This window comes from Mustela erminea, chromosome 11, assembly GCF_009829155.1.
Source record: "Mustela erminea isolate mMusErm1 chromosome 11, mMusErm1.Pri, whole genome shotgun sequence".
Classification (NCBI taxonomy): domain Eukaryota; kingdom Metazoa; phylum Chordata; class Mammalia; order Carnivora; family Mustelidae; genus Mustela; species Mustela erminea.
In genome coordinates, this window is record NC_045624.1 from 28,389,791 (window position 1) to 28,409,936 (window position 20,146).

At 40.4% G+C, this 20,146-nt stretch overlaps 1 protein-coding gene across 3 annotated transcripts in view; it reads left to right on the forward strand.

The window, feature by feature from the left end:
- Positions 1-20,146, forward strand: part of AASS (aminoadipate-semialdehyde synthase) — a 52,384-nt gene that overhangs the window by 29,253 nt on the left and 2,985 nt on the right. For all 3 annotated transcript variants that reach the window (XM_032304933.1, XM_032304934.1, XM_032304936.1), the window contains 11 exons: positions 2,894-2,953; positions 3,112-3,179; positions 5,574-5,695; positions 5,884-6,010; positions 8,396-8,506; positions 8,600-8,708; positions 10,295-10,435; positions 16,009-16,176; positions 17,421-17,516; positions 19,081-19,196; positions 19,884-19,972. In XM_032304933.1, the coding sequence (XP_032160824.1) occupies positions 2,894-2,953; positions 3,112-3,179; positions 5,574-5,695; positions 5,884-6,010; positions 8,396-8,506; positions 8,600-8,708; positions 10,295-10,435; positions 16,009-16,176; positions 17,421-17,516; positions 19,081-19,196; positions 19,884-19,972 (1,207 nt within the window). The remainder of the gene's footprint in view (positions 1-2,893; positions 2,954-3,111; positions 3,180-5,573; positions 5,696-5,883; positions 6,011-8,395; positions 8,507-8,599; positions 8,709-10,294; positions 10,436-16,008; positions 16,177-17,420; positions 17,517-19,080; positions 19,197-19,883; positions 19,973-20,146) is intronic.

A 20,146-nucleotide genomic window follows, 5' to 3' on the forward strand; every position in this document is an offset into this window, starting at 1 on the left:
CTTTAAGCACTGGACATTTTTGAAAATTTATGGCTTTATATTGTAGTCTCGATACGTGTGTTCTGCTTACCACTAAAAAAATTAAGTTGTCTGTGTTCTCCTCTGATAACTGTATGGGAACTGTATTTAAAGTATATGCACCATCAGGGCACCTGTGTGGCTCATCTCCGTTAAGCATCTGACTCTTGGTTTCAGCTCAGGTCATGATCTCAGGGTCGTGAGATCGAGCCCTGCATGGGGCTCTGCTTCTCCATCTCTGCCTCTCTCCCCACTCTCTCTCTCAAATAAATAAAATCTTTAAAAAAAAAGTATATGCACTGTCTTTTACCCCTAGATTTTCCTTTTTGACATAAGGTTCAGACCCTGTGGCATTAAAGGCTATCATTCTGAACCAATAGAGAAGTTTGTTTCACTTGAATTAGTTACATATTTTTTGTCTGCTGGAACAAGGCACACATATGGATGAAGAAAATTAAAATACACCTTCTGATCTAATAGAGGCATGAGGTCTAGGAAGGGATGAGACGAGTGTGCAACCCTGCCATAAGGTGGAATACAACAGCCATTAGGAACATGCTAATGAAGTTGTGGAGGGAGAGGCTCCGTCTTGTTCGGTAAAGTCCAGAAAGGTTTTATGAAAGGTGTGACATTTGATTTGGCTCTTGACAGATGTATAGGATCTGTTCATTTGCATGGGAATAAGAGGCATGTGATGGAGACAGGAGAGCAAAGGTGGGAGTTAATTTAACAGAGGGTTTCTGTGAGCTGTGAAGTAAGGTACATAAAGGGAAGTATGTTGGTTCTACATTAGAAGGGGTCTTGATACCAGCATAAAGAGCTTGAAATTGATTTAGGAAAAAGTGATGAGCTCTCAAAGGTGTTATATGTGAAAGTGACAAGGACCCTTGTGCCTGCACTTTTGTCATGGTTGAACTCCAGCAGGTTAAATGCAGTCATTCAGCAGCCTTTTGTTGTCTTTCCTGTTTGCTTTTCTTTGGGTGGACTCAAGATAGTTATTTCATTTTCTTGGGGAAAAAAATCCATGCAATTATTGCATATATCCATTTATATATTTATTGAATATTTACCATTTTATTGCACAGGCAAGATGCCAAGTGCAGTTCTTAGCTTCAGTCTGCTTAGGGGCGGATTTTGATAAAGGCTTCACAGAGGAGGCAGTTCTTCAGCTGTATCTTGGAGGATGAAGAGTGGGAATTCCATGCAGAGGCATCGCATGTGAAGCATCCACATGCTCTAGTACAGAGGCATGGGAATGCTAATGCAGATGAGCCTTAGTCTAGTTGATAGGACTAGAGTTTTGCGTATGAGACAGAAGGGAGAATTAAGGTTGGAGAGGCAGAGACAGACTGTAGGAAAGTCTGGGGGCCACATAGGGAACTAGAGACTGGATCTTGGGGGTATTAGAAAGGTACTAGATTATTTTAAATAGACACAGAAGAAACAATCAGGTTTGTGTTTTAGATTAAAGATAAATGGAAGGAGAGAGGTGGGAGGTAGTTCCCCTGGACTCAGAAAGACCTGAGTAAGGCCGCAGAATTACGTATAAACAGAGAAAATGGAAGGATATACAAGAATTCGGTAGTTTAGGCATATGACAAGTAAAATTTGAATCACACGTTGTTATTTGCTGATGGCTCCTGGTAGGAGGCGGGGTTGGTACGTGGGGGAGTCAGCTTGATGAGGGAATAGTCATAGGTGGTTGGGTGAAAGAAGCAGTGGAGGGCACCAGTTGTGCCAATTCCATGAGCTTCCCCAAAGATGCTCTACCGGTCTTATAGATAGATATCTTTTTTTAAAATGCCCATATGCTTGGAATAGATAGCATAAGTGTTGTATGTTTTAGACACATGAAAGTAGTTTTGATATTTGTTTTATTTTTTTTTTTAAGATTTATTTATTTGTTTTACAGAGAGAGAGAACATGAGTGGGAGGGGCAGAGGGAGAGGGAGAGAATCTCAAGCAGACTACATGCTGAGCACAGAGCCCGACAGGAGTCTCTATCCCACAATCCTGAGATCACAACCTGAGCTGAAACCAAGAGTTGGACACTTAACTGACTCTGCCCCTCAGGTGCCCCTGATACTTATTTTAATACAGTAAATAAATATTTCTCTGCCATTATCTGGTAGGTAAATTTTGCTCTTTCTCAGCTGGGTGACCACTCTAGACTTTAACCCACAAGGGTAAGGAAGGAATGGTTGTCCCATTGACCCAAAGGTCCTGACCATCAGAAGCAATACTACTAACTGACATGATACTCTAGGCAGTCTATTCAGGAGTTGGATACCTTGGAAGAAAAGAGGAGGATTAGAAGGATGGTGGGTGTTAATCTGAGAGATGTGGCTTTTGTCGTTTTCCACAGGACTCATTCTTGTGAGATAATGGGAATCTCCATGCTTTTGAAATGCTGATGTGCCTATACTAGAACCGGAGGGACCTGAGGGAGACTCCCTATTGCAGGGTTAACGGCTTTTTGTCTGAAAGGCCCATTTTCTCTTCTGATAGAACAGTGTGAACCTTTGGGGTGGGATTCAGGCCCTTGGAGTGGGTAAAACTTGTGGTGATGTTTGCCAGCATGTTCAGTATGACACATCGAACTGTTGGGAAAAGATAGACCATTTAGTGTTTTTAACAAGCAAAGATGATTGTAATCAAGTTTTAGTTTTAAAATTGGGGCTTGTGCTGAAATTGTAGGTTCTTGAGGGACAATTCATTGCTTGTAGACTTCAATTACCAATTATTTGTATTCAGTGATCTTCAGAAACTCCTGTAAATTCTTTTTTTCCTTTGACTAATATTTTAATATGGAAATAAACACCAAGATCTTCTCTGCAATGTCATTTGTCTCTTACCAGTCTCATTTTCCTTTCAGATATTATCAGATGCCACACAGCCTCTTGAAAGTCAGAATTTTTCTCCTGTGGTGCGAGATGTAAGTTATGAAAATAGTTTTTTCCATGGTTGTATTTTTTCCACCACCATCCTCTCTCATTCTCTCCCTTTCCCTTCCTCTCTCCATCTTTGTTACATGAGCCCCTGTTGTGGGTGTAATATATGGACACTAAAATATCTTGTGTCATACACATTTAGGCAGTGATTACATCCAATGGTGTATTGACTGATAAGTATAAATATATCCAGAAACTCCGAGAGAGCAGGTAAGCACTGTTCCTATCTTGGTTTTTTTAGTATTTTTAAATGTTTCTTTGTGAGTTCATGATACTAGGTTTACACAATTTTGAAAATGTCTTTAGATACAGGAAATCCAAACTATGTGACTAGCTGAAACCACTGGGAATTATTTTTCTCTGAACATCATTTTGGCTTGCTAAATTCCTGTTGTGGACTTGGGTGTAAGCAAGCAGGAGTCTAAAAAAGTTGTCTTTTGGGTAACCCCTTGTTCTTTCGCTAGCATTTTGTATATTGATATACAAATATCAGCTATTTTCTCAAAGAAAATAAGCACACTAATCCTTCCTGTGGTACTTTCTGTTTGATTTTTAGTTGAGGGTTTGGACTCTATTTTGTATAGCATAATGTTTAGGCAAGTGGTCTCTTATTTAGAAATGAAGAGAAGTAGTGAAGAAAGAAAATGGCGAGAGGTCAGTTTTCCCTGGGAGTTCTTAGGAGGAAGGTGCCAAACAGTAATATGGTAAATGTACCCTAGAGAATAGTTCTCTTAGAAAGGTACTTAGCTAAGGCCCTTGTTTCCTTAATTGATTTTACTACTCAGAGTTTGAAAACATTGACATTTCTTTGGAATGTTCTGGTCCTCTTCAGCTGATTGTACTTGATTTATGTTTATGTCTGCTCCATTGGTCTATTCACATTTAACAAAATAACCCATGCACTGAAGTCTCAGGAGAGACCAGAGTGGGACAATTAAAAAGAAGCGAACAAACTGCCTTATCTTCTTTCTCAGCTCTTCTATCTGTAAGAAGTAAATAAAGAGATCTGCTTGGATCAAGTATACTACTGCTGTGCTTGTCCATCTGTGTTCGTTTTCTTACAGTTACTTTTGATGTGTCGGTGAAATATTCTGGCATAATATATCAAGAGAGATTTGTTTTTGTTGTTGTTTTTTAAACTGGCTAGCACTGTAGTCCTGTAGGAGTGTTTCTTGTAGGGGAAACTTCACTATATTCATTTTTCATAACTCTCTGTATCTTTTGATTCTTACTATCTGATGATCTCTTATATTACTAATCCTAATAACATGTCTAACATGACTGGTCATGATGATGTTTTCACTCTTACACACCATATTTCTTGTAGCAGCAAATCTACTAGGACTTACAACCTTCCTTCCTGGTGGAATCTCTGTCGAGACTGATAAGGAGGATTGTATATTGAAAGGAAATTTAAGTTACCTTAAAGATCTGCCTTATGTGAATATTCTCTTCATCACTTAGTGAAGTGATTATTAACTTCGAGTGTTTGAAATAGCTGATGGGGTGGACGGAATTAAAATCTAAGAGCGAGTTTTAAAAAATGTATTTTGAACATTGTGTTTTTGGACATCAAAAGAATATAGTTTAATTACGTAAACTATAGAAAATGTTGTTAGAAAACATATACAAGAACAAATAATTGTGTTCTTTTCTGTGGGGTGAAATGGATGGAGGGGAGGTTAAAGGAGACTCACTTCACCAGTAATATGAGTGTTGAGGGTGAAGAGGAGCAGGGACATTTTGTATTTAAATTTATTTTTATTCACTTAGAATTAATGGAAAGGTTAAAGTTTAAGGACATCTTGCCCAAAAAGATTGCAACAACAGAGCCTTCTGTTTATGTCCCTGGCACCAAGCCATTCCCATGGTTTTGCATCAATATCTGTGAATTTGATTGAACAGAGTTTTAATGAATATCTTCCATATTTAAGACAAAGTTTGTTGAACATTAATAAGATAGTCATGGTTTTGGAGGCCATAGCTTGTAGGAAAGGCAGAGAGTTATTCTGTCAGGAAGGGACAGATTCCAACAGAATAAATTGTTGCAAGCATTAAAATCCTGCCTAGTAATTCATCTTAAATTTTTATATTTAACCCATGGCATTTGTGATTTCAAAAGTCTGGTTTTAATTGTTTTCAAGTGACCCTAATGACAAATGACAAAACGATACCTGATGTGGCAAATAATAATCTCCTTCTCAGATTGTTGTCCCCTTAAATTGTTGTGAGGAGTAAGGTTTCTGATGCATAGCCCGTGGCATGATTTTGAATCATGTCCCCTGGAAGGATAAAGTGTGAAACCATGTTACTCAATTGTGGGTAAGCCAGGCAGTGGTCCTTCATGTGCATCTCACCATTGGTTGGGAATTCATGGAAATCTATGGATGTATACCTCAGAGAAGTCAGGTCTGTTAATCATTGTACAAAATCTAAAATAATTAATGAAAAGTGTTGGTCTGGGGAACTCCTGTTGAGGTTCTTACTATAAGAAATGTTGCTTCATAGTCTAAGGTTTGATTTGTTTGTGGGACAGCAAGATTTTGTTACTTAAATATGTTTTTGTTACTCAGTTCTTCTCCCCTTCCCCTCTTTTATTTATAGGGAACTTGCTCAGTCACTTTCAATGGGCACCAAGAAAAAGGTCTTGGTTCTTGGATCTGGTTATGTATCTGAACCTGTGTTGGAATATCTGTCAAGAGATAACAAGATCGAAATCACAGTAGGTAAATAAGCCCTGATTTTTAAAGAAGAAGAAGGGAAACTGATTTCAGTGCATGCTTACTCCGTGAATTTTAGATGACTATCTTGTTTCTAAACTTTGAGAAATTATTTTTGGAGATATTAAAATGTGTTTTACTCTCTGACTAGTGAAGGGTAATCTAAAAACTGGACTTTCGTATCCTCGAAATAGGCTCTGACATGAAGAACCAAATTGAACAGTTAGGCAAGAAATATAATATTAATCCTATTAGCGTGGACATTAGTAAACAAGAAGAGAAGTTGAACTCCTTGGTGGCAAAACAGGATCTTGTCATCAGGTTAGTATCTAGGAAGAGATGATTGCCATGTATTGTTGTTATTGTTATGTCTCTCCTTATTTTCTCTCTCTCCTAAGTAAATTTTCAATTGAAGTATGTACCCAGAAATATGCCCAGATCATAAGTGTATATAGTTCAGTGAATTTTCACAGTGAACCCACTTCATAACCATCATCCACATCCAGAAACAGAATAGCGGTACCCCAGAAGCCCTCCGTGTGTCTGTTTCCACTAGTAGCCCTATCCCTCAAAGGTAAGCACTATCTTGGCCTTTCATGCGTACATTAATTCTTGCTAGTTTTCAGCTTTGTACAATTGGAACAACTCAGTATGTTCTAATCTGTGGCTGCCTTCTTTCTGCAATACTGTGATTGTGAGAGCTGTTTGTGTTGGTGCATGTAATTATAGTTTATTCATTCTCATTGCCATGTATCATTTCATTGTGTGAATATACCCTCATTATCCCTTTGTTGGATATTCAGATTGTTTCTGGAATTTGACTATTATGAATTGTGTTGCTATGAACATTTTAGTATTTGTCTTTTGGTTGTCATATATACACATTTCCTTTGGATATTTATCTAGAGGTGGAATTGGTATGTCAGAAGTATTAGTGTTTCATATATTTCGGTGGCTCTTTTGTTGTTTGGACTTATAAAGCTTAAGTGAAAATGAGTAGATTCTATAGCCTTATGACTATTTTCAATTTTATTGGAGGAACAGATCTTGAACTATAGTGTTTACTACTGATAAAAATGCAGATGTAACTTATAGGTACAGAGCTACATGAGGGTATGCTATAATTAAACTGTGTTTTAAAATACCAAAGTGATGAGAATAGTCACTTATTGTTAGAATATAATTTTTTCAAGATGGAAGAAAAAAACTACCTGCTTATCCATAATTAGGTGACTTTAATAGTTAGATCAGATTGAAGTGATATCTTGGAGGAAGTTCTGTGATGTCCTACTTTAAAAGAAAAAACAAAAAACAATATAGGTTTCGAAAACACACAGTAGGAAACTTGTGTAATATTTCTTGATGTATTTAAATTATAGGCTCACTTTAGGCACTTAGAATGTTATTCTATTTATATAAATTTAATGTGCAATAATTTTTATGCAGCAAGAATTTACTGGTGACCCAAAGATCTTGCCTGTCAGTGATATGATTATGATTCATAATGGAATGTTCTAGCCTCCTGAATAAAACAAAGGGAGTTTGTTTCACCACATATAGGTACCTAAATAAAACATTGTTTTTTTTTCCATAAAAAAAAGAAAACATTATAAGGCACATTTGAAACTAAATCCAAAGCAAAATATGACAAGATAATAATCTGTTAATACGTGCATAGTTTGGAAGTTTAGCAAAGCGATGGCCTCGAAAAAAAGTTTGCAGGATGAATTTGACGAATACAGTAAAACAGTGTGATCATGTTTCTAGTTGTATTTTTATTTTCATTGTACTGTGAAGCTCGTGGAACTTGAATATTGTTATGCAGTTGACAGGATGTTTTATTATTCCTTGGATAGAACATGAATGTATTCATTTATATTAACATTTATGGAAATTCATTTTTTGTGATTGTGTAGTCCTAGCGCCAAATTAAAATACCAAAGCCAGACTTTAAGAAAACCGAATTGAAGTTAAATTTTGAACACAGTTTCATTTTTTTGTTTAGCATATAGATTTCTAACCGTTTCGATAGCTTTTACACTGGTCAGTACCATTAAAGCTTATTTGTTTTTTTGGACTTTGTTAGATTATACTCTGTAGTGTAACATATGGGTCACTTTGACTTAGTTTAATCAACCTGATAACCATTTGGGAAATATGGAAGAAAAAGAAAAGGAACCTTCTCTTTTAGTAGGGGAACCAAGACAGAAAATCATAGAAATATAAGGATGAATGAAATAAATTCCATTAAATGTTGCAAAGAAATAGCTGAATGAATGCAGAAGAAGATCTGGCTTTGGGGAAATCTGGGAGAGCTTCTTGGTGGAGATGCCTTTTCAGACATTTCTTTAAGTAGGGTATGACCTGGTTGGGGGTGAGTGGGTGGACATAATATTCCAAGTAGAAGGTACAGTGATAGTAAAGTTCCAGAGCTGGAAAAGTACAGACTGTGGGTGGAGAATTATGGTAAGTTCTTTGGTTCCCATATATGGTTTATGAAGAAGATAGTGGGAGAAAAATGGAAAAATTAGGTGAAGGTCAAATTGTGGTGGGTTTTAAATGTGATAACAGGATGAATTTATTCTGTAGTTCTCCAAGAGTCATTGGTCACTTAGAATAATCAGAGTGATGTCTCAGCTTTAGTTCAATTCAAGGTACTTTGAAAGGTAGGGTTGGGAAAGTTTCTGATTATTCTCTGTTTTTAAGCTTGTTGCCTTACGCATTGCATCCTCTTGTGGCGAAGGCATGCATCACAAGCAAAGTTAACATGATCACTGCAAGCTACATCACACCAGCACTAAAAGAATTAGAAAAGAGGTAAGTTTCAAGTCATTTTCAGCAAAGTAGCTCCATGGCATTATTTTTATTTTATATCCAACTTTTTCTCCCTCCCCTTCTTGCCTGTTGTAGTGTGGAAGATGCTGGCATCACAGTCATTGGTGAACTGGGATTGGACCCTGGTCTTGATCATATGCTGGCAATGGAAACTATAGATAAGGCCAAGGAAGTGGGAGCCACGGTGAGCCCAATTTACACCCAAAGGTCCATTTAGGAAAATACTAAGTACTTTATACTTTCTAAAATACTAAATACTAAATACTTTCCATTTAGGAAAATACTAAAAGGTCCAGATTTTTATGTACAGAATAGTCTCCTTATAATTTTAATTAAGGAAGCTGCTATATTCTAACGCATACTTTGACTAGAAGTTTCTAGTAAAATCCTTTAACTGCAGAACTATCTATGTGGTAAAACAGTGTCCAAGGCTTAACAATAGATTTTTAGAGAAATAGATGCTACTATAACATTTGTTTTAATGAAAGGTTTTAAACAGCTTTTGGAGATAGTAAGGTTTGATTTTTATTTTTTAATTCTTTTTTAAAGTAGCCTTAAGAACAATCATTTTTAATTTTTTCCCACTTGATTTGTTTTTTATTATTTTTAATTATTTTAAAATTTAAATTCAGTTAATTAACATAAAGTTTATTATTAGTTTCAGAGGTAGAGTTCAGTGATTCATTAGTTTTATATAATACCCAGTGCTCATTACATCACATGCCCTCCTTAATGCCCATCCCCCAGTTACCCACCCCCCTACCCTCTAGCAACCCCATCCATGCCTCCACACTCCTCCCCAGCAAACTCTTAATCCTATAGTTAAAAGTCTCTTATGGTTAGTCTCCCTCTCTGATTTTGTCTTGTTTTATTTTTCCCTCTCTTCCCCTATGATCTGTTTTGTTTCTTAAATGCCCTATATGAGTGAGATCATAGGGTAATTGTCTTTCTCTGATTGACTTGTTTTGCTTAGCATAATACTCTCTAGCTCCATCCATGTCATTGCAAATGGCAATTGCAATGGCAAGATTGCAATGGCAAGATTTCTTTCTTTCTTTCTTTCTTTCTTTCTTTTTTTTTGGATGACTAAGTGGTATTCTGTTGTATATGTATACCATATCTTCTTCATCCATGAATGCATAAAGGCTTAACTTTTAAAAGTGGGAAAAATTCTTTGGAATATTTTCTGTCTTTGGTATATAAAGTATCTTTTATTCATGAGAAGGAAAATGTGGTGAGTCAGATTAAATACTTTAGGTTATATATATGTAACATGTATGCAATCGCATATAGAATCAAGTTAATTAGAATTATATTTTAAATAGAGATTAATTATATTGTCTATTAATTCTTTACTAATACTATTTATACCTACATATTACAAATATATAAAAAATTATAATCAAATGTATCATTTGAACACAAAAGTCAGGAGGAACTGACCAAGCAGAATTGAATTAATAGTTGGATTTTTAACTAGCAAAATATTAGTCATAATCTCCAGTGGATTTAAAAATTTTTTTTAAATATTTACAAAATTTTTAAAGATTTTATGTATATATACACACATATATAGCATAAATACACAGATATGTATATATATATTTATACATGTAAATATAACTGACTTAATAAATAGAGTTTGGCTTTAAGGAAGGGTTAAAGGCTTTAAGAAAGGCTTTTGAAAGCCTTTGTAAATGTCAGGGAAAAACGCAGCAGGTTCACCTCATTTATCCCATTTCTGTCATTGTCTTTCATCCCTATTTTCAGATTGAATCTTACATTTCCTACTGTGGTGGGCTTCCAGCCCCTGAACATTCAGACAATCCTTTGAGATACAAATTCAGCTGGAGTCCAGTGGGAGTTCTGATGAACATAACACAGCCTGCCACCTACCTGCTCAATGGAAAGGTACAGGATTACCAACAAAGCTTTAGAGATACACACCTGCAGTAACTGTCTCAGAAAGTCCAGACTCATCCTCCCTGAAACCAAGGCCTTTGCTATTGGCTGTGCTGTGTCCTCCGTTCTCTCCTCCACCAGTGTTTCCCCGTGGGTCTTGTCTGTTCCAGTTAGTGTGGTCTGCCGGCTGTTCCCAGCAAAGCCTGTGCTCATTCTTTCTTCTTCGCCTTCTTCCAAGTTCTTCCTGCAGTTTGAAAATTTACTTCTCAGCTTGTCTGCATGTATAAATACAGGTTGTCTTGTGATTTCTTTCAGCAGGACATTTATTGGGTCCTAAATATGCGCTGAGTCCCTACTAAGTGCAAGGCGCCAAAGGTGGTCACGCTGAACGAAGTCCTTGACCTCGAAGGACTCATAGCTGGAATGGCTCTTGGAATGGAGGGTTTAGTGGATTAGGGAAAGAAACTGACTTTCTTTCCCAGCTGCTATGTGCCAGAATACAAGAGCCCTTGGCATTCAGTGTTATTTTCATCATTTTGCAGTCAGGAAGCCATGGCTCGAAGAGAATGCTCAGACATCCAGCTGGGATTCAAACCCAGGTCTGACTAATCCCAAAGTGTTTTCTCTTTTACCAGATTACCTCATGGGAGGTAAGACGCACTGGGATAAACGGCTAAGGTCCAGTGGGAGAAGTTCTAGAGGGAGCTAAAGTGCCACGGGATACGAAGGAGAGAGCAGTTGATGTGACCTTGGCGGGGCTGGGGGAGAAAGTTGGCAGCAGGAGACGTGCTCAGCCTGGGAGGGTAAGCAGGTGCCGGCTGGGCAGGGACACTGCCTCCCTGCTGCTGAGCGCCAACTGCATTTGATCCTTGCGACCGCCCAGTGGGTGTCCTGGCCAACTCAGTAGGAAGCGAAGGAAGCATGGCTAACTCAGCCACAGTCCCCGAGACCACAGGTGGCACAGGTGGGGCCCAGAGCACTTGGTTTGCCTTCCTAGTTCATGCTTGTATCTGTAAGGAAGGATTCCCCTGAAGAACACGTGTAACTGGACTGTCAGCTTCTCTTGAAATTTTGTGCTCTGGGCACCTCACCTCTCCCTAGCCCTGCAGGGAGTGGTGCAGGGTGGGATCAGCTGTGTGTCTTACAAAGATTATTCAAGCAGCCGTATTATTAATTCCCAGTGTATCTGAATTTAAACGTATTTTGTGTTCAAAAGGAGTAAGTCGAAAGAAGTTCTCAAGACACAAAGTGAACATTCTTATCAGGCATGGTCTTCTGTGCTTACAATGCATTGAGTGTATATTGTAGCCTTAACTGCAAATTGGACTCACCAGCAGTTTAGAAAATAATGAGGACTGGGCCCATCCCCAGAGATGCTGATTTGCCTAGGTTTGGGGATCTTCAGAAACTCCCCAGATGATTCTGCTGTGCAGCTGAATTTGAGAAGAGCTGATTTAGCGACTGGAGGACCGTATCCGGCTGCACTTAAAACACTAGCAAACAGGGGCGCCTGGGTGGCTCAGTGGGTTAAGCCGCTGCCTTCGGCTCAGGTCATGATCTCAGGGTCCTGGGATCGAGTCCCACATCGGGCTCTCTGCTCAGCGGGGAGCCTGCTTCCCTCTCGCTCTCTGCCTGCCTCTCTACCTACTTGTGATCTCTCTCTGTCAAATAAATAAATAAAATCTTAAAAAAGAAAAAACAAACCCAACAACACTAGCAAACAGGCAGGACACTGATGCTGGAAAGACATGCATGTGTTTCAGGATACGAACCAGGACCCCTGAGTGCTGGTCCAAGTGCTGACATCCCTCATGGCACCACCAAAGTCCGGGCAATGGTAAAGATCCACTGGGCACTAACTCCTGATGGTGATGTGGCTACCGATATCCCACCCAGTTCTCCAGTTCTAAGAATCATGAAGGTTTGGGCCTGAGACAGTCTTGATGTTCTGCAAAGCACATCCTTAGATCCACTGCCTGCCTCCTGTCACGGGTAGCAGCATCTTCCTGCTTTCAGCTCCTGCTTCATCTCCTTCCTTTCAGCGATCCTGAAAAAGAGACTAGCCCTTGTTGGGTGTACACTAACATGTGAATGCAGGGAACATTCTTGCTTGCCTCGGGCAAATGCTTGTTTTCAGGAAGCCATATCAGGGAGAAGGGGATAAGCATGAAAGGGTCAGCAGAGTGCAGCCGGCGTGGGAGGAAGAGTAGGAGCTTTGATGTTAGTGGGCCTGGCTTTGTGCTCTAACTCTACCATGACCAGCTGGGTGGCACTAGAACCATCTGTGAATCTCTCTTAGCTTTGGGTTCCTTGTCTGAAGATAAGGCTGTGTGGGGTCCTTGCAGTGGGGCCGCTGGGCTCCCATAGATGGCAGTCTGCCCAACAGCGGGTTCTCCGGCAGGGCGTTAAGTCTCCAGCAGAAATTAGCTATGTAAAGACATCGATAGTGGTGAGTACTCAGGAGAAGCAAGAGGTTATTTTCAGGCAGCAGAAGTTGTGTGTATTGAATTTGAAGTTTCTCCCTTTTATCCCAAACTCCTTTTGTAAAAAAGGAATGCTTTTTGCATCTCCCTGACACTGCGGAGGAGGCTGAGAGAAAACATGATGCTTTGCTTTTCTTTGCTAAAATGATACTTTTTTCAAGGTCCCACTCGAGTTCCCTCTTGTGGATGCAGCTTTTCCTGACCACTCCAGCCCCCATTCACTATTCTTTTGTCCAGACTCCTACACTTTGTATGTGTGTAAGAAGCTTCCGGATGCTGTATTATTCGCTCAGTAATTCAAGTGCATCTGTCTGTCTCCCAACCCAGATAGTTAAACTTCTTAAAGCTTCTCTTGTATTCTTGTCCGTTCATCCTGCTGCCGCTGTCACCCCCGCCACGGAGCAGCATATGATTCAGGGATGGAGGGTCAGGTGACCTCTCTGGTTTCTGTTTAAAGTTGAAGGCTTAAACTTTTCCAGCAACTCAGGCTGTGGTCTGTGATCTGGGATGTAGCTCATTGTTCCAGCCACTGGCACCATTTTTAACTTCTAACTTCTGATGGTGTTTCTAGCAACTAGGATTCCCTTCCACGTATTTTAGTTCTGTCCTCTCCGAGGGTAGTGGGACATTGGTGGCACTGAGGAGCGACGTGGCAAGAACTTGGCCATCATCTCCTTCAGCCTCCACTCCCAAGCCACTCCTGGTAAAACAAATACTCTGCAGGTCCTGCTTGCTCTGAAAACACAACTCTGAGATAGGTTTTGTAGCTTTCTTCCCATTGCCTGCTCTACCTGGGCAGCGCCCAGCCCTCCTTTGTAGGAAGAGCCGCTGCTCTCCATTGCCTGCAGTGCATTTTGCGTGCAGTTTGCAGGTGTGTCACTGGTGTCGTGATCTGGAATGCCACACCTGGTCAACGAGTAGCCTTCTCAAAATCCTGATACACAAATAAGCACAATTAGGGGGACAGTATGGTCTAGTAGAAAGCACATGGATATTGGAGTCAGACCAGGTTCACATCCTCCTCTGGGGGACTCCCAGTTTCCGCCTTTGAAAAATGGGTTGGTGTGAACTAAAGGTAATGTATATAAGGCACCAGGCACAGAATGAGTCCTGTATTTCCTTTATTTAAATGTTTTGTCAGTTTATCAATCAAGCTTACTGTCAGTCAGTGGCTGGGAGACGTGTGGGTGTGGGAAGAGTTGGACTTAGGGCAGCCGCAGTGGGTAATGGGCCACTGTTTCTGTTGACAGTAGGTGTTGGGAGTGAGCCACTGTCGAGTCAGAAAAAACTGCATATTGTCTGCCAAATAAATAAATATGTCTTTCTTCATCCAAACCATTAATAAAATAGTAAACAGGATAGGGCTTATTCGTGAACCCCACGATACACCACGTATCTCTGTATTAATTGTATTGTATCTCTGTATTGACCTCTGTATTGATGCCAGATGACAGTGATTACCCAGTAATTTGGAGGACAAGTTGTTTTGGCAGCTGTCAATCTCGAAATGAATCATTACTGTTCAGCTGGTATTTCCCTCTTTTCTTCCAAGGATCTCATGATAAACTTATGATCCAGCTGATTTACTTCTGATTAGTAAGGTGCTGGAATATAGTAGTCTCTATTGAATTTTTCTTTAAGACTATTTCCAAATAAGTAAAAAACAAATAAGCAAACTTTAGAATTGCCATGAGTTCTAGAAGTGAGATGTATGTGGAGACCCTAAAAGTTAACGTTTGCCTTCTTGCTAGATTTTTTTTTAAATTTTACTATTCTGATAGAAGAGATGAGTGTGAAAGCACTAGGGCAGAAATGGTCCCTCTGGAAATGTTCACTGTGCAGTCCAGCAGAGTTTCCTAAGAAAGTTAAATGAGAAGCCCTTGGCGTCCTTTGGCTTCTCCCTCCTGGAGTTGTAGTGGGGCTTGGTGCTCTGCAAACCTAAGCCTTTAACTGCAGACATGCCACCAAGGCCTGGCCCCTCCTGGGCCTGCAGCCACCTCCACAGCCCTTTCCTTTTCCTCTCTCAGGACAAGGCACTCGCAGAACCCATCTATACATAAGCTCCAGGGCTCATGGGATTGAGCTTCTAGAAGACTCCTGTTTATGGTTCTGTGCAGCTACAGACACATGGCCAGAAGCTGTTTCCAGTGGTGCAGGAGGGACAAACCCAGTTCTGCCAGCAGCCCCCAGATTCTCAGCCCTGATTTGATCGCACGAAGGTGTTTTCCATCATCTCATAAACCTCACACACCCAAAGAACACATTAGTCCTTTCATCAGACTCAAAGGGAAAAACACGCTTCGGTGCCTTTTGAGTGTGAGATTAGGGAGGGAGTGAGTCAGAGGATTACTGAGAAATCAGAAGAGCTTGGGAATTGATTTCTCAGCATCAGTAAGACCATGGGTAGCACTTAACTTTGAGTTTCGCGGTCTGTTCCTGTGCTGTCTTTCCTGTAAGGGGACGTCTCTCCCACTGCCATCCCCAGCGTACGCCTGTAGGCTGACTAGTCTAGGCCGCGAGCTCCTCGCGCTTGCTCCGGCACAGCTGGCACTTGGTGGACGTTCAGTAAATGTGTGTTCAGTGGATGAAGGAAGGGGTGAAGACAGAGATTGCAACTTCATCACTCTCCTTCCCTCCACAATGAGTGTGATCCTGGCACATAGGTGGTAGGTGTCCCATTTATGTGAGCTGTGACAGACATGTACAAGACTGGTGCCCGACAGACAGCATTCAGAGGGGTGTGTAAGTGGAGAATGAAGTGAAGATGCCACTGTTACCCGAGCACAGCTTTTTAAATGTGTCTGTTTCTTTGAGCTTATTGTTTATTTAAAAGCAAACCCCTAATGAGACATAATTCAGTGCCATCTTACCAGATTTAAGTCAGATTTTAGAGCTTGGGAGAATCATGGCCTTCTGAATCGTTAGTGAAATAGCTTGAGTATGGGATGTCAATTATGGTAGTTTCATTAGCTTTTTTTTCTCAAATCCTCTGTTGCTTTCTTTTAAAATGTTGATTTATTTTTTATCCTAGTAATCCAGGTTAAGTCCTGAGGGGAGCACAGTGTTGTAACCCCATTGTGCCTTTCCATTGTTCTTCAGGTTGTGAATGTTGCAGGGGGCATCTCCTTTCTTGATGCGGTTACTCCCATGGATTATTTCCCCGGGTTGAATTTGGAAGGCTATCCTAACAGAGACAGTACAAAATACGCCGAGATATATGGCATTCCATCAGCTCACACTTTGCTGCGGGGGACGCTGAGATACAAGGTAAGCAGCTGTATTTGAGATGAAACATGTTTCCTCCTTTGATGTAAGTGATATGTATGCTTAATTTATCTTGGTAATCAAAATAAGATAATAAACCAGGTTGGAGTCTGTTTTCTCAAGACTATTTTTGAGCGAAGGTTTTAGGAGACGACTCAGGAAGGCCTGAGCCAAAAGAGAGCTTTTGACTAATGAGGAGTTGGGCCGCGGGGGCGGGGGAGGTGAAGGGTCACCTTCAGGTGGAGTAAGATTGGGGTCAGGTGACCTCATGGAGACTCTTATCTCTTCCTTTGAGTGCTGACCGCAGTCCCAGGCTCTACGTGATGGCATGGTGATGGCAGCATCCCCAGTCCCTTTGGTTCAAATCCAGTGAGAATGAGAAAGAGTGGTTAAAAATACCATCTTTTTTTCATTAGCCCATGAGGTCAGTGGGATAAAAAATGCCAATTAGCTTTTGTGTTATGTTTCATGTCCCTAAAACTGAAGATGTAGTCAGCATCATTTTACCCAGAGAAAATCTTAAAATGTTTTTACCACAAAATGGGGTGTAGATTCTTGGAGCATAAGCACAAATGTCCACCACACATTTAAGGATTAATGACAAAGGAGTAGTAACAAGTATGACCAGTTTAAGACCATCAGTGTAATTGTTTCCTAGGGCTGTTTTAACAAATTACTGCAAACCATGTAGCTTACAACAACAGAAATTGGTTCTCTCACCATTCTCAGGGTCACAAGTTGACTCTCCTCCCTCACATTCATGTGATTTCAGAAGAAGCTCTCTGGTTCCTACCTCTTACCCTGCCTGGTCTATGCATTAGGATAGTGGCTCCTAATCAGCAGAATAGCTTATCTGTTTGGGGGAGTATAATATTCTTACAAGCTCCTTCTTCCATTATAAGAGAGGGAACTGTTCTAGTAAATACTATTCTGCTAAACTGGAAGTACATAATACAGGAGGACACTTACACTTCTGCTGCCAGGAATACCCCTCCCATGTTGCCCAGAAACAGAAGTAAAGATCCGAGTCTTTGAAGAGCTGTTACGTAAAGCAGCAGAATTGCTGTGACACTTTTGATTCTGGTCTGAACATGAGATGTTTGCGTCCAGTAAGCAAGTCAGATGACTACTTTCAGCCTGTCTTTTATATGAATTACAAGGACAGGTCCCTCTTTTCAATAAAACTTCTAAATTTTTTTTCTTTGAAGGGAAATATTTCATATTCTACTTAATAATTCTTGTTTTAGGGGTATGCCAAAGCTTTGAATGGATTTGTAAAACTGGGTCTTATAAATAGAGATGCATTTCCCGCCCTTCGACCTGAGGCCAGCCCTCTCACTTGGGTGAGTGACTCCAGAATTACGTGTTTGCGGTTCTTCAGAGATGTTCAGGTTTGCACTTGGGTTTGGACTAGCAAAGGTACCTGTGGCTTAGATAAACCCTAACCCTCCCAACCCTTGATCTTTCCTTGTTGTGGAAGGAGGGGGAGATCATGGGCCGCACCGACTGGGCTTCGTTCCTGTAGCAGCTTGTACTGCTAGATTGCTTCCTTCCTCAGCCTTGTGAAGAGATGGATTTGGGCTCTGGGCTCTGCCACTTGTCGACCACAGTGGTCACCCAGTGACAGGAGATACACTGGGGCCTCCTACAACTGATAACCCAGGAGAGCTATTGGCGGCATCACAGACTGGACTCCCTATCCCCAAATCCCATCAGTTCTCTCTGTTGGTCATTTTTAGCCATGAGTAATTTGAGTTTTCAGTTATAGAATGGATGCCCGTATTTGTGTTGCATTAAAATCTTAGAGTCTCCAGGTCGGAAGGGACTTTGAAGACTTGGAATTAAACGTAAAGCGGAGCTTCCCCTACTGTTAGCTGTTAATAGTTGGTCATCCAACTTGAACTAGTGTGCCCGTATTCCAGTGGAAATGCCTGCAGTTCACCACAAGGAGAAAAAGATCAGTGTTGCTAATTTTGGCATTCTTGCTAGCCATTGCTTTAGATTCAGTTTTCCATGTATCTGAGAGCCTTCCAATTCTTTTTACCTTCCATAAATATACAGGTTGGACAGGAGTGAATAAACATCTATAGAGTGAATTCCGAGTTCGAGGCAGCTGGATTGGGAGGGTTTTTACAGGTGTTCTTAGGGGGGTGGTCGCAGTATTTTGGTAGCTACAATTTAGAATAGGAGCTAGCAAACATTGTGTGTGTGTGTGTGTGTGTGTGTAAAGGACTAGATTGTAAATATATTAGGCTTCATGAGTCATATGTACTCAGTTCTGCCATAGACAAATACATAAATGAGTACAGCTATCTTCTAATACAATTTTTCTTTACAAAACCAGGTGACGAGCCAAATTTGGCCTGTGAACCAGTTTGTTTTTCTTTAATCAAGAGCATAACTTTTCCCCTTGAAATCCTGGAAAAAAACTCTCATTTAGAAAGTAGAAAAAGCTATGACCATAGCTTAAGTGTTATTGCTTTGAGGTTTTATTATCTGCAAGGTCTTTCTCGTCTCTTGAACCTACAAAAGAACTCTGGTTGCTACTGGCAACTGTAGCAATAAGTCCCTTCCACTTGATCCTGACCGAAATGGACTACTGGAAGGTGAGGGAGAATGGGTGAAAAAGTAATGGAGAGGACGTGATGGTAAATATGGTGCCACCTGTTTAGTATTGATTTCATGTTATGACCCATTTTCATTGCTGAAAACTGTTTGGAATATCATTTATTGATGGGTGAGTGTGTAGACGTGTGTGTATGTATGTGTAAGTATTACAGTTTACTATTTCTAGTCATTTCTAATTTAAAGTTTGAGGTGCCTTTGTGAACAGATGTCTTAATACAATAATTTCTCAACTGATTATTTATTAGGAACTTAGAATTTTATCTCTATTTTTATGACCAGAAAGAACTCCTTTGTGATCTGGTTGGGATTTCCCCCTCCTCCAAGCATGATGTGCTCAAGGAAGCTGTCTTTGAGAAACTAGGAAGAGACAACACCCAGCTGGAGGCCGCTGAGGGGTAGGTACCCACCAGTTGACTTAGAGAGCAAAATACTGAATTCCTTCAATATCAATACAAAGATCAATGATTTTTCAGCCCTTTCTAGTCAAAAAGGGTCAAGATAGAACCAGACATTTTACAATGTCTTTGATTAATTTGCTGCTCTAATGTTGGCTTGTTGTAGAGAGATTGCTGCATCTACTGTGTTCATGTGGGGATAAAAGGTAGATAAAGAGAGAAATTCAGTGGCAGTTATAACTTGGGAAATGCTTATTTTGAGGCACTTGACTCCTCAGTTCCCAAGTAAGATGGGATGTTTTTTTCTCTCCCTTAGGAGATTCTCCTAGTCTTCTGCAACTACTTTAAAATGTTCATTCACACACCTTTGGCACATTATGCTGGTCTCCTTAATGTGGGAGAACTAACCTGCAAATTCATCTCATGAGAAGTTTTACAATAGTGTGGATTTATAGTGTGTCAGTTCAGCTCCAGGGAGCACTGCCTTTGGGGGCCAGTGTCTGATGATTCTAAAGATTAAAACATTACTGTTTTACTGTTATTTACAGTGAGGAGAGTCCTATAACTTGGACTGTCATCTTGTGATTCTTCCCTGTCAGGATAAAAATCCAAAGAGCTCCCTTCTTCTTCCCAAGTGGGATTTTGTGTAGGACTTCACCTAACACAGCTACCTCTTGTGCTTCTCAGGTTGGGCTTACTTGGGGATGAACAAGTCCCTCAAGCAGAGTCTGTGGTGGATGCCCTCTCCAAGCATTTGGCCAGGAAACTCTCCTATGGTAGGCTGTGGGGTATTAGCTACACATCCCAGAAGCAGCATCCTAAGCAGTCAGCGCCACTGGTGAATATGAGGGGAGGGCTGGAGCCAACCAGTAAGGATGGGGAAGTACGCTAGGAGGGAAAGAACACTTGGGCTATTTTTCCTGAGGGAAGAATAAGAGAACTATCAAGTA